This window comes from Lepisma saccharinum, chromosome 7 (genome assembly GCF_977018435.1).
Source record: "Lepisma saccharinum chromosome 7, izLepSacc3.1, whole genome shotgun sequence".
Taxonomy (NCBI): Eukaryota; Metazoa; Arthropoda; class Insecta; order Zygentoma; family Lepismatidae; genus Lepisma; species Lepisma saccharinum.
Genome location: NC_139235.1, coordinates 44,681,478 through 44,697,119, shown reverse-complemented (window position 1 = coordinate 44,697,119; position 15,642 = coordinate 44,681,478). Strand labels below are relative to the sequence as shown.

The 15,642-nt window shown below is 35.7% G+C and overlaps 1 protein-coding gene across 1 annotated transcript in view; it reads left to right on the top strand.

The window, feature by feature from the left end:
- Positions 1 to 12,227, top strand: part of LOC145989835 (uncharacterized) — a 151,736-nt gene extending 139,509 nt beyond the window's left edge. Inside the window, exons 3-4 of the mRNA XM_083125233.1 lie at positions 5,243 to 5,505; positions 12,132 to 12,227. Of these exons, the coding sequence (XP_082981359.1) occupies positions 5,243 to 5,505; positions 12,132 to 12,136 (268 nt within the window). The 3' untranslated portion in view covers positions 12,137 to 12,227. The remainder of the gene's footprint in view (positions 1 to 5,242; positions 5,506 to 12,131) is intronic.
- Positions 12,228 to 15,642: the final 3,415 nt, after the last annotated feature.

The following is a 15,642-nucleotide window of genomic DNA, read 5'->3' as shown; positions in this document are numbered from 1 at the left end:
AAATTGGCGCAGCTGATACAAGAAGCTAAACGACTAAACATAGAAATCATGGGAGTAAGTGAAACCAAATGGAAGGAATTTTGGGAGGTAACCAGTGATAAAATGACATTTCTCTACTCAGGTAAAGAACATGAGGAAGAACATAAAAATGGAGTTGGATTCTTATTGTCGCCTCTAGCCAAGGAATCATTACTGAGTTGGGCACCAATATCAGATAGAATGATCATGGCTCGATTAGATTCTAAAATAAGACCCATATCTCTTATCCAATGTTATGCTCCCACAGAAGAAGCAAATGAAGCAGATAAAGAAAACTTTTTATAAAGCAATGAAGGACACCCTTAGCAAAATACATACACTTGTAAAAAAGACATACAAATAATAATGGGAGATCTCAATGCTAAGGTAGGCGACGATAATTCAGAATTGGAAAATGTAATGGGAAGACATAGATTAGGTAAAATGAATGAAAATGGAAAATTACTAGCAGAATTTTGTGAAAGCCAAGACTTAATAATTAATTAATTAAATAATTAACAATCTTCCCACATAAAAATTGTCATAAGGTTACGTGGGTTTCTTCAGATTCAAAAACAGAAAATCAAATAGATCATTACGTAATAAGTAGATGATGGCAAGGAAGTCTACAAAATGTAAGAAATAAGCAGAGTGCTGATATTTACAGTGAACATCATATGCTAATAGGACAAGTAAAACTCAAAATAAAAGCAGAATGTAATAAAATTCAGCAAAAAACATGGAAATATGATATAGATAAACTTAAAATACCACAAGTAAAACAACAGTTTACAATAGAAGTCAGAAACCGATACAAATTACTACAAACAGATCAAATTCAAGACTCAGAAAATGCTTGGGAGAGAACTGTTAAAGTACTAAAAACAACAACTGAAGAACTAATAGGTTAAAAAAATCCCCAATGGAAAAATGGATTTCAACAGATACATGGAACAAAATAGAAGGAAGAGGAGGATTGAAATAAAGACTTAACAAAAACCAGGACAAGACAACAAAAACAAGAAATAGCAAACTTTTACAAACAAAAAGTCAAGTTATCAAAAGAAGTGTTTGACAAGATAAAAGGAAATAGGTAGATGAACTAGCAGATCAAGCAGAAGAGGCTGCAAACACAAACACAAATAACTTAAAAGAACTATACGATATATCAAGACAATTAGCAATGAAGAAAATTCAGCAGAACAAACCAATTAAAGATCTTAATGGATAGTTACTTCCATCAAACAAAAAGCAAATGGAAAGATGGAAACATTTACTTCCAAGAATTATTAGACAGAGAACACCAAGAAGGAAATGAAGATCTAGAAGCATCAGCAACTGGTGAAAAATATGAGATTAAAGGCTTGAAGAAAGTAAACACAAATACTCTTAACTTAGATGAGATTAAACGTCAATTAAACAATTAAAGAAAGGTAAAGCTGCAGGCAAAGATAGAATACCACAGGATATTTTGTTGGCGGATATAGAAACTTCAGCAGCACTTTTATATCCCTTAATATCACAAAATTGAACAACAAAGAGGTATCCAGAAGAATGGAAAACAGGATTGATTATTAAATTGCCAAAGAAAGGAGATCTTACGAAATACAGTAACTGGAGAGGAATAACCTTGTTATCAATTCCAAGTACAGTAGTTGCAAGAATATTATTAAATAGAATAAAGAAACCAATAGAAGAAGCTAAGCTTTAAGGAGGAACAGGCAGGATTCCGTTCCAACACATCATGTGTGGATCATATAAATACTATCCGAATTATACTAGAACAGTCAGCAGAATGGAGAACAACACTATATACAGTCTTCATTGAGTATGAAAAAGCTTTTGATTCACTAAATAGAAGCAAAATGTGGAAGATTCTTCATGAAACAGGTATACCTAGTAAAATACTAAATCTGATAAGAAACATGTATGAAGGAAGTAAGTGTCAAGTTATACACAGCAACCAGCTATCAGAACCAACAACAAATAAAACTGGAGTAAGACAAGGATGTGTGTTAGCACCAACTTTGTTCCTATTAGTGATGAACTATGTAATGAGGAAGCCTTTGGACAAAAAGAAAAGAGGAATACAATGGAAAATGATGGATGGACTCGAGGACCTCGAATTTGATAATGATGTTTGCCTCCTTTCCCAGTCCTTGAAGGATATGGATAACAAATTAAAAGACATTGAAACTGAATCAAAAGTAGTCTGATTAAAAATAAATGAAGAGAAAACAAAAGAAATGAGAACAAATGCCACAAAAAAGCAGAAATTGGAAATAGGTAACACAATTGTCGAAGAAGTGGAAAAATTTCAATATCTTGGAGCAATAATAACAAAGAATGTAGGAGCAGGAGATTATGTCAAAAACATAATAAGCAAAGCCAATATAGCTTTCATTCAACTGTATCCCATATAGAAAAGTAAACAAATTGGATTAAGAACAAAGTTCAGGATATTTCAAACAAATGTTAAGTCAGTTTTATTATATGGCTGTGAAACGTGGAAGCAAAGAAATAAAATAGGACACCAACTACAAATATTTGTGAATAGGTGCTTAAGGAGAATCATGAATATAAAGTGGCATGATAAAATTACAAATGAGAAACTTTGGGATATCACAAACCAGAAACCAATCATACAACAAATAAAGAGGAGGAAATGGCAATGGATCAAGCACACCTTGAGAAAACCGGATGGCTTAATAGAAAAGGATGCTTTGGATTGGAACCCCCAGGGAGCATGAAGGAGAGGATGCCCCAGGTGCACATGGAGAAGGACTGTCGAGCAGAGCAAGAGCTGCTGCAGCAAGAGAAGATGTGGTTGGAGATCAAGAGTTTGGCGAAGAATCGGACAAGATGGAAATGCTTCACGGAGGCCCTATGCTCCACTAGGAGCGACAGAAAATAAGTCAAGTAAGTAAACAGGCTCAAAGGATGGGCAGGGACTAACAACTGACCAAATTTTAGCTTTTACGGAATTATTCCCAACATGAAACCTTTATTGACTGGGCTAATAATATAAAAAGGAAAGAAGCTAATAAAATGTATAGAGATAAGAAAAAGAATGGTTGAATCACAAAATAAGACAAATTGAATTGAGTTATAAGAAAACTGAAACAAGAAAATTTTTCACAGAGGTACTACAATCCTATAAAACCAGCAAACATTATCGCCAATGATGTGTAAAGATACAGAAGGTATAGAATACAAAGGAACCTTCGGCAAAAAATCTCCGTGCACCTTCCATTCAGCTTGGGCCATAAGGAAGCATGCTCCATTCTGCAAGAGAGTAAACGCTCCAAACTGGCAGGCTGGAAAGCCATAAGAAGGCAACCCCTTCATTTGGCTAGACTCACTATAGGGCTAATAACCCACATGGCATCGAAATGCATTTTATTCACAGAAGACAAGGAAGATGCTGGGCAGGGCAGATCAAATTAAAACAATAAAGTAAAGAGTCAAAAATAAACAGAGAACTTAGTGAAGAATTTGAAGTAGAATGTTGAGTCAAGTCCCTTATCTGCAACTCTGTTTAGTATAGTGATAAGAGTCTATATTGAAACAGATGGAATTGAGAGAAAACATATCAACAAGATTAAAACAATGTATTGCATATGTCGATGACATTCTTCTAACATCAAGGACTAACTAACTCTCTAGCCTTCTAAAACCCAAAGGTTCATGGCTGCAGCAACACAGGCCTTCCATCTGTCCCTATCCTGAGCAAGATCTATATACTCTTTTTCATTCCTACCGATTTCCTTTAGGTCAATCTCAACATTATCCCTCCATCTTCGTCTTGGTCTTCCTACTGGTCTCTTACCATCAGGTTTCCCAACAAGAATCCTGTAAACTCTTCTTTCCTCTCCCATTCATGCCACATGGCCTTCCCACCCAAGTCTTCTTGATGTAATCATTCTAATAATATCTGGACATGAATACAAATTATGTATTTGTAAATTATGTAACCTTCTCCACTCACCTGTCTCCTCATCCCTTTTAGGCCAAAATATTTTCCTAAGGATCTTATTTTCAAATACTCTATATTTATGTTCCTCTTTCAATGTAAGAGACCAAGTTTCGCAACCATATAATATTACAGGTAAAAACAAACAAGAACAAAAAAGACATTAATAGAAATATTCGAACATCTAAAAAAGTGAGGCTTTGAAAATTAGTCTCTTAATTAATATGCAGAAAGTGAAATATCTCAGATGTGTAAAGGGTAAAAGTAGATTACAGGACCTAATTATAAACGAAGAGAGAATAGAAAAATTGATATGTTTGAAATATCTTGGCTCAGTAGTAAATGGTGACAACACAATTGAAGAAGAAATTAAAGAGAGAATTATTCTGGGTAGTAAAGCATATTTTGCCAACTTAGCTTTATCTAAGAGCAAACTAATATCTAAAACCGCTAAACTGAGACTTTATCATGGCATAATAAGACCCGTAATAGCACATGCATGTGAAACCTGGACCCTCAAAAACTCCTGTAAGCAGAAACTCTTAATATTTGAAAGAAAAATCTTAAAAGGAATTTATGGACTTCTGACAGAACCTGATTGTAATTGGAGAATATGAACTAACGAAGGACTCAATAAATTAATAAGGAATGAAAACATCGTAAATTTCATAAAATCACAAAGACTAAGATGATTTGGGCACATAAATAGAATGTCTGATGAGAGATTAGTAAAAGAAATCTATAAATGGAAACCAATCGGAACACGAGCCTTAGGTAGGCCAAAGAAACTATGGGAAAATGAAATAATTCAAGATTTAAAAGACTCGAAAGTAAAGAATTGGATAAAGAGCATCCAGGATAGGAAGAAGTGGAAAGGTGATGTTGAGAAGACCAAAACATTCAATGCATGAAGTTGTATTGCCTCAAGAAGAAGAAGAATGGGTTCACAAACAGCTGCAAAGAACCTCAAAACAAGTGTTGTTTCACAGATTTATTTATAATTTTTTTGGCCAATTTAAAAAATCTGCAAATTAAGAATTGTACTTAAAACCTTTGTACCTGCACTGTATTTACATGATGATAAAAAATGGGAAACACACTAAGAGAAAATTGGTTACAATAGCTTACCACACAATTGAATGAGGTAATTTGCGCTGTAACTTGTTTTTATGTAGGTCTACTGGTTAGTTATACACTTTTTATGAAATATCCTGTCCTAAATTGTCTTCAATAACATATCTCTACTTTCAGGTTATCACTGGAAGACGCATTGACTAGAAGTGCCTTTCAAGAAGAACATATGGATTCTGATTCATATTATGGAGAAACTCATACAGTTTCAAGCAAAAACTTCAAGTTAAAATTATTGCCATTGAAATCTCCTCCCTGCAGCTCAATGCTGTGGACAAAGAATTGTGCAAGTATTTTGGAATCTACAAGGGAGAGAGGATGTACAAAGTCTTCAAACCCAGAGGGTTATGCCATTTGCAAAGAAGACAGCAATTTGTTGGATGGTAAATGTGATCTTGTATTAAATGTTCAAAATGATAACAGAAATAAATATTTTGTTTGTTCAACATGTAACAAATCATATGCACACAAAAAATATCTTAGGGGACATTCAAGAATTCATACTAGAGAGAAACTCCATGTATGTTTAGCATGTAACAAAGCATTTGCACGAACAGAAGATTTAAAAAGACATTCAAGAATCCATACTGGAGAGAAGCCATATGTATGTTCAGCATGTAACAAAGCATTTGCATACAAGACTAGTCTATTGAGACATTCAGTAATTCATACTGGAGAGAAGCCCTATGTATGTTCAACATGTAACAAAGCATTTTCTGAAAAGAATGATTTAAAAAGACATACAAGAATTCATAGTGGAGAGGAGCCCTATGTATGTTCAGCATGTAACAAAGCATTTCCTCATAAGGAAGGTTTAAAAAACCATACAAGAATTCATAGTGGAGAGAAACCTTATGTGTGTGCAATGTGTGAAAAATCATTTGCTCGCAAGGAGCATCTTAGAGTACATTCAAGAATTCATACTGGAGAGAAACCCTATGAATGTTCAGTGTGTAGCAAAACATTTGCACAGAAGCAAAATCTTAGAAAACATTTAGGAATTCATAATGGAGAGAAGAAGCCGTATGGATGTTCAGCATGTAACAAAGTATTTGCTCACAAGGAAGATTTAAAAAACCATACCAGAATTCATAGTGGAGAGAAACCTTATGTGTGTACAACGTGCGAAAAATCATTTGCTCGCAAGAAGGATCTTAGAGTACATTCAAGAATTCATACTGGAGAGAAACCCTATGAATGTTCAGTGTGTAGCAAAACATTTGCACAGAAGCAAAATCTTAGGAAACATTTAGTAATTCATACTGGAGAGAAGCCCCATGAATGTTCAGTGTGTAGCAAAACATTTGCACTGAAGCAAAATCTTAGAAACCATTTAGGAATTCATACTGGAGAGAAGCCCCATGAATGTTCAGTGTGTAGCAAAAAATTTTCACAGAAGCATAATCTTAGAAAACATTTAAGAATTCATAGTAGAGAGAAACCATTTGTGGGTCAATCAATACCAAATGGTCCAAAAAAACAATAAAATTTTTCTTGGTCATTTTTTAAAATTTGCATTTTGTTGTAACCACTATGAAAAGAACTATCAACAAACACACAAGGTAATAAATGACATGGAAAGTAAATTATCAAATTATGAAAAAAAGCTTCAAAGCCTTGCCAACGACCTGAAGCTGAAGACAACTGAGCTGGAACAATATCAGAGAAGACAATCTCTAAGAATCTTTGGCACCAAGGGAAAAGAAGGGGAGAATACTTAATCAATCGCGGTTAATCTCTTCAAGGAAACTTTAAAAATGAACATCGCAAGGGAACATATTTGCAGGTCCCACAAGGTAGGGACATCAAGGTCATCAAAACAGAGACGGAGAGGAAATAAGTAACAAGGTCCGAAGAACTCTAATGAGTGCTGCTGCAAGTGTGTGTGATAAGTTATGTGTATCGTGTGTGTTCCAGAGCGAGTAGTGAAAAAACATATCTTAAAAAAACTAATTTACGCAGCTTCAGTCTCCAAAGTACTCCAGTACTTCAGTCTCCAGTTTCTATATCTCATGATCTAAAAATGTTCGCTTTCTCCCAACCATTGCTTGTGACAGTGCGCTGGCCGATGATAGAAGCCTCCCCCGCCGATGACAATGGCTGACTATTGGAAGGGAGTGACCTGGAGGAGGGTGGGGGAGCTGAGGCAGCATTCCAAAAATTACCCCTAGCCTCTACAACCAGCCCTGATGGCTTCGCAGACGACATTCACTCCTTCAGCAGAGGTTTACAAATATGTCACCTAAATACTCGAGGACTACTGAACGCGTTTGATGAATTTAAGCATATCATGTCTCCTGCTAATTTCGATGTAATAGGTATCACCGAATCGTGGCTAAAGCCCGGGATAAGTAATAACGTTGTGGAGCTTCATGGTTACAAAATCGTAAGGAAAGATCGAACTCAATGCAACAGGGGTGGAATCTGCTTTTATATCAAAGAAAATATTTGATGGAAAATAATAGAAATTGACAAATTTTTAAAACTAGACAAACAAATCGAAATATTAGTAGTCCAAATTTGTTGTAACAAAGCGAAAGTAGCTGTTGTGTTGGTGTACAGGCCGCCAAATATATCTTATACCACATTTAATTATTTGCACGATGTATTACAATTTGCATTCATAAACTACAACCATTATATTTGTATCGGCGATGTAAATGCAGATTTTTTTATAATCTAAAGAACCAGATACAAAATTACTGTCGGGTATTATTAAAGAACTAAACAGCATTCAAATTGTAAAAAAGCCAACGTGGAAAACTGCCACGTCGGAGTCCCTAATAGACGTTATAATCTGTTCTAAGAATACAAAGGTTTTATACATAAATCAACATTCATTGCCAGGTATATTTGATCATGATACAGTGTATGCAGTATTTGAAGTTTATAATAGTGTAAAATAAATCGAAAACAAAATTTGTCCGTTACAGTGACTTCAAACAACTAGATATCAGCAAGTTCAATGAGGAAATCCAAAAAATTCAGGCTGGGAGAATATAGAGGGATGTGAGGACGTAAACAGACAGGTTGAACTGATGAATGATGCAATACTATTGCCGGCAAACAAACGCATCCTGTTAAAACACACAGTGACAAAGCCTCCTGCGCCATGGATAAACAAGACCGTTCGTGAATTTTGGAAGCTTAGGGACTACTATCATTTGAAATATGTAAACACCGGCAATAATGATAGCCTTCTTAGCTACAAATACCTTAAAAGCAGAACTAAAAAAATAGTGCAAAACAGCAAGATTCACTATTATAAATCTGCAATCGATAAGAACATAAATAATGCGAAAGAAATGTGGGCGACCCTGCGTAAACATGGCCTAATAGGTACCAGATATGTCAGTCAAGATATTCCCGAAAAAATACTAGATCCAAATAGCATTAATGACTACTTTATACAAGCTTCACAGAGTGAAGTGGACCAGGATGCCCTGGAAAAAGTTTGCAAAACATTTTTGACCCTCAACCCCATAAATTAATTTACCTTTACTAGAGTGACATCTCAAGACATACGGAAGGCATTCAGCAGGATACGTAGTAAAGCATGTGGAGACGATGGCATAAACTCAACCATTTTAAAATTGTTACTTCCATTTTGCCTAAATACTATAACTGTCATAATAAATAACTCCCTATAGTAGAACCACAAGGAAAGAAACCTGTGCAGACCTGAGACTCCTGTGCACCGTACTCCCACGAGGAGGCAAGGGGGAGAGTGGACGATGCTTTCTTACAACCCTAGTGGAACAGAAGAAGGGAAAGCTGCACGGGACTTTTCGTCGGAAGGTTTTTTTCCTTCTGGTCGCTCTATAGCACAGGGTATCTTCCCTGAAGCATGGAAAAAGGCAATTGTTTTACCGCTCGCAAAATGCAAGCGTGTTAAAAATGTGAATGACTTGCACCCAATAAGCAGTGTGATATTTAAGAAATTTCCAGAGGGGGGAAATTCTACTGACTGTCTATGAGAGCATGAGATAATGATTTATATGCTGTGTGTGTGTGTGTGTGTGTATAGCTATATAGACATATGTTTGTGGGTGCTAGAGGATAGTGGTTGTAGGGGGTGGGGGCAGTATCTCCACAATTTTAAATGGTAAATGGGGTCACTCCACACTTCGTTTTATGCCACTCAACTTTTTTTTTAAAAAAAAAGAAAAGAGCATTGAACAAAACATATTTTAAATAATTGCTAAAAATTGCCAATTTAAATTTGTATCTTGACAGAAAGAAAAGGCCAAATCCAATTTCTGATCAAAACAGAAAATCGGAACTGGGCCTACAATTTTTAAAGTGAGATTTTGAAACCCATCCCCAGAAATCAATAGTCTGGACCTAACTTTTGTGGATCTGAATCGAACTTGGACATAACTTTAGGGAGGGTAGAATCAAAAAGTTTTCTACCACATAAAAATAGGGTCAAAGACTACTTTGCTAAATTACGGTTACATTTGCGAAATCATAAAAATTACTCATTAACTTGCTTCTCAGGTCCCAGGAGGTAAACACAAGTTCCATTAGCTTGTTAATTCAAAAAAATTGTTAAGTGGGCAAGTGCCCCTGCCAAGTTACAACTAATTAGTCTGGGGCTCCTTGAATACAAGACAATAGCTATTACCACTATTATATATCTAACGCCCATCATTGTGTACACAATTTCATAATCAATTGTTGTTAAGGAACTGATGAAGAGAATGAATTCAATATCAATTCTTTTGTACCTTTAGTCATGATATTTTATAAATGTGTTTAGCTTGCTGCAAAATTACAAAACTACCAACTTGACAACGCATGCTCAAACTGAAAAATATTTCCAACAAAGGATACCACATTCCAACTCGCCAATGTGTTTCGTTTGATTGATTGATTTATTTTACTTCACTTTTCTGCCACTTTTGGCTAATTGCGAAGAGGGGGATGAGTGATGATATGATGAAATTGATGAATGGACACTCACAAACACCCATGCCGGGATTCCAACCCGGGACCCTTGGCATTGTAGCACAATGTGCTAACCACTCCGCAACGGGGACCGCCCCATGTGTTTTAATTCAGTGATGTTGAAAGATAATACATGTGTAACATCACTAGATACATCATGCCATGGCTGTGTAATTTTTCCTTTGTTAAATTTTTCACAGGCAACCAACAATCAAAAGGAACTCACTCACCACTTTAATACTCCTTCCTTCTTGTGCACATCCACTTGCAAATTTTCAGAACCCATTCCTTTGACCAACACAGCATTCACCGCCACCAAATTTCGTTCATTTTGAAGGAATATTCCTGATATTGCAGAGGCTTGGAACTCGTAATGCTAACTTTTTCCACTAACATTCTAGCTTCACAAAGAAATCTAGTTTATTGTTCTAAAAAAGAGCACACTTGTTCTGTAAAAAATGACTTCGTAAAGGGCTATCCCTCTCATGTCAAAAATTCCATGTAGGCTATCTTCGTGCATTATTGTTCCACTCATACAAATACAGACGTTCTGTGGTGACAAGTTCGAGTCACATGACAAATGAAACTCATTTGTAACTTTCACATTGATTGCGGTGGCATTTTGCTGCCAAATTACGTGGACAAAGAAAAGGGAAGAAGGGAGGTGGTCTTCAACCCATGCCACTTGTTTGACAGTTCCAGGAATGGAGCAGCGGTTGAGGCCTATTAGAGCTTCCAGTTGTCTGACAGAAAATGTTGCAATTGAAGGGCGAAGTGGGAAAAAGTAAGTAAATTGCCAATAATTTATTGTTTCCCCCCACCCCAAGTATCATTTACCAAGCAGAGAGGAGGACACAAGTATCTAGAGGAGGGTATTCCCCCATCCCCCCTACAAAGACCACACTGCCAATAAGTATAATGCCCATTATGTCGAAAATTCTAGAGCATATTTTACATGAGCAGCTATTCACACACGTAATAGCTACGTAGTATTCCAAAGCACCAAACTGGTTTTCGGCCCAATCACAGCACCACACATGTAATATGACGAAATAAATTATTGTCAGTCCCAGTGCATAATACGACCACCTACGGAAAATAGTTTACCGTAACTGCTACTAAAGAATGGAATTCCCTCCTAACATCCATCAACAGCCATAAGCTATTTAAAAAGAATCTCAAACAGTATCTACTGGCAAGGCAGCGAAATACTTAATCACGAGCTACTTTTCATTCATAAAAATACTCACTGTAACATTTGGCAACTGTGTGCATATAAATTTTATAATTTCATTATTTTAATTCACTTCACTATTATATTTTTTATTGTTCCAGATTACTGAATATGTATATACATATGTACTAAAAACAAAAGCAACAAACATTAGATACCTATGTTCAACAATTTATAGGTAAATCTGTTTTTCTTTTTCATTATCTATACATATATCTGTATATACCTATATATTTAATTGTTCTTATTTGTATTGATATGTAATCCTTTTCATGTTTTTATTTTATTTTTTATTCTCAATGTATTCCATTGTATTAACCCTTCAGACTAGGGTCTGTTGTAAGAACTGCCCTAGAGGCCGGAACACACCTACTCCAATAAAGACGATTTTATTATTATTATTATGTAAGCTTCTAAAACTTGACTCCAATTTTTGTTTCATGACTTGTTTCATTTTTGGCCTTTGCAGACAATTGCGATAATTATAACTCAAATAAGAAGAATGACAGAAAGCTGGGTTAAAACATTGTTTTCAGTACATTTCAAGCTCATTTTATATTCTGTACCTTTTTTCACAATCTAATGCATTGGCTGAATTTTTGGGCTAGAATTGATATTCCATTTTGAAGAAAAATCAAAGTATAGTTGTTGTTTTTTTTTTATTAGGGGAGCAATGTAATATCAGAGCTACATTTTTTTGCTACATCAAAAGTTATAGTTGAAAATATTTGACCTCAATTATTGGTTTCTCTTTTAAAATCGTGTTTTTTTTTTTGCCCCAATATCTGGTGCTAGGCCTAATATTTTTTTTATATATATTTACAGGATAACAGTTCTATGTGAGAGGTACCTGTGAAAAAAAAAAAGAGATATTCCATGGATAACAAAGTTAGAACAGGGGAGAAGTTGGGCAAGAACAGGGGAATTTACATTATTAGTTACAAATAAATATTTACTTTTAATGAACTATCATGCAATTAAAATTATTGTGTTTATTGCTTACATCATACGAACGGCATATTAAGCTTGTTAGTAGCATTTATTTCTGAAGAAAATGAATTTCGGATCTTTACATATGAAATTATACAACACAAGTTATAGCGATTTTCATAAACATCCGAAAACGGTAAAATCACCACACGAGACAAATTAAAAATGCCCGATAGATCTACACGCAAGCCTGAAATGTCGACTTTTGAACACTTCATGGATATAGAAATAAGTTATTAATATTTTTAAAAGTTATCATGTGACAAGTGTTGTTCGAAATGGTATGGAATGGCCCTATTTTAAGTAGTTCCTCATCATTACACAGGCTCGTGCGTGCGAGCGATCGTGCATGCATGGATGCACAAAATGTTATCACTCCTATATCATTCCACCTCTGTCATCCCACGGCTTGGCCACGGGCTTGACAGAGTTCACAGGCCTATTTGGAATTGATCGTAGAATGGCATATGCAAATAGAAAGTATCATTCTAGTTGAATAATAATATGTTTAATGCTCTACAGATTTCCTGATAAGCAGCAGTCAGAAACAGTGTTGCCAGTGTAGCATATTTCACAGTAAAAACAAAAAAATTATGGAACATGGAGGACATTTTTTTAAAAATTATCGCCGGTTACACACAGAAATATTGCAAGGTCTGATCGCACCTCGTGTAAGTTCAGTAACTAAAGACTATATTGTATTTTCAGCACTTTTGAGATGGGAGTTTGAGAAAATTTTGATTTTCTACAAAGAATTTTCTACATAACGTTAGAAGTTAGTGCAGATATGGCATTGCATATAGTTTGTTCAGTTCTCATATTCTATTATCCCTGAAAAACTCGTGTCAGTTTAGAAGAACACAAGTCCACACACAACTGCAGTGTGACATTCTAATGTAAAACATACTCGCGGACCTTTTTAAAAGGCAACTTATAATCGGTCAACCCTGTTCCAGAAATTGTACATAAATTCAATCCCGGGTTGGGGGAGAAAATAAGCCAACGTAAATGAGTTCTAGACAGTATATTTCATATTTAAAGAATTTCAATTTGGTCCAGGAACCTTTTTTCTGGATCAATTTAAATATGGTCCAAGAACCTTTTTAATGGATGAATTTAAATTTGGTCTAGAAACCTTTCTTCCAGGATCAATTTAAATTCGGTCCAGGAATCTTATTTCCCGCAACAATTTAAATATGGTCCAGGAACCTTTTTTCCGGATCAATTAAAATACGATCCAGGACCATTTTTCAATGAAACAATACCCAACTTGGACATAATTTAAACCAATATTTCTTCTAATGAAATGACTATAATATAACAAACAGATTTTTTTAAAAAAGTACACTATATAATTTTTAAAAAAACTTAAAATTACGTGTTTGCGAATATATTATATATTTTTGTTTAATTTCACTTCACTTGGCTAATCGCGAAGAAGGTGGTTAAAAGTATCTATCTCACTTTGGAATACAACGTGACTCGGGTAAATGTTGGGATATACATGTTTTGAGTGCTACACAAGCCTTGATGCATCCTATTAGTAATTGGTAAGATTTTATTCTGGCTATATTTGGGAAGAGGGGATAAATTCTTGCTGCAAAATAAGAGGAAAAACCTGTTACATTAGAATTTCTATTTCTTCAATTGTGCAGCAAGTGTACAATTCTTGCCAAAAGAATGGAACACATCAGGCAATATACAAGTACCATTTTGAACCCTCATGTTCTGTAATTGTCTACTGAAGGCCATTTGGAGTTAAAATTTCTAAGGGAACAAAAAACTTCTTCTATTTGGTAAATTATAGTATTTTTTTTTAACATACGCTTGGAGCCTAGACTGTATAAAAAATAAACGAGCTATAATTTGTTTCCATTTGTACAGGCTAGAAGGTTTAACCTGGAACACTGGCGCCAATCGGTAGATTTCCTTCAGCTAGCCGACTTTCCGGGGCATCATGTGGGTCTTTTCATCCATTGGCAGAAGCCTTGGAGACAGTACATGCCTTGTCCTCCGCCTACCAGGGGTCGCAGTTTCTCTTGCACGGGGAATCTGAGTCCTTTGTTGCCACATTGTTATAGACATGAATGTTCTGTGCTTGCACCCCCAAATGACTATTTAGTTAATAATTCAGTTAGGATAGGTGTTGGTTTGCTGTCTTTTCTGCAAAATTCAATGAACTAAATAAAAGCTTTAGTCTTCAGAAAGTCTATCACACAACACTCGCAACATTTGCTTCCTTCTCCTACCATTGCATGTTTTATGAAACTTTGGTCTTGAGGCTGATAGAAGAGGTGGACTGGAGCTTATTTCACAGCATTTAGCCAAGGTAACTTAAGGCACTTAACAGGTGCTTAGACTGGACAAGATTTCTTTCCAGTTCATTATGAATGTCAGTCACAATTTCGCCACCAGATTTGGAAATTATGGACTTACTATACTCGAAGGTATCACCATGATGCAATGAAACTCACCACAGCAAAAAACTCGAAAAAAAACGAATCCCCTATATCTCTCAGATGGAACAGTAGGAATTTCAGTGACCGTGGGGATCGTTTACCTTCACGCATGGTTGGAAATACTCTGTGTCAGGCAGTAGAGGATGAAAAGATGAGGGTAGGTGAAGTAAACAAACGTCCAGTCACGGTGAAAGAGTTTTTTCAGAGTTACTTTTGGAAACATTGATTTCTGAGAAAGATGGAAAAATAACAGTGTTCTTATTATGTTAACATAGGTAATAGCTGAAATGGGTGATAAGTATGAGGGAATAGCCTGTTCCCTCTGTTCCATGGAAGGATTGCCACTGGTGTCAACAATGCCCTGCAGATGACAGAAGGTTTTGGCGGAACCCGTGCAAGGTTAAACTTTCTGCCCTATAGTTACCAATACATATTTTTTTTTTATTTTAACCTGGCGCAATTTTACACTTCCCACTGAAACTACCTTCAGTGTTCAAGGGATAGATGTCCTTTAAGTGCCTATCGTAAAACAACACTCTTGAGTGTGGTTTAACAGCAAATCATGGTGCCTCAACATTACCTGAATGGCACCGGGATCAAACCTGGGGATGCGTTTCTTCCCAACCAGTAGCTTAGGCTTCCGTAGAGCATGCGAAGGATGTACAACAAACATAATCTTAGTAAACACTGAAATGAAAGGTGGCACACACAATTTGATTTTAATACCTTTACGACTGAACCAATACGTTCATGATTAATGAAAAGGGATTACCTGTCTCATGCAGCAGATCTCATCAAATAGGTGTTCCTTAGTCTCGCATCATTAGTCTCGCACACACAGAAAGTCTATTTAACTGGTTCTCGATAAGTTCACTCCGAATGACATC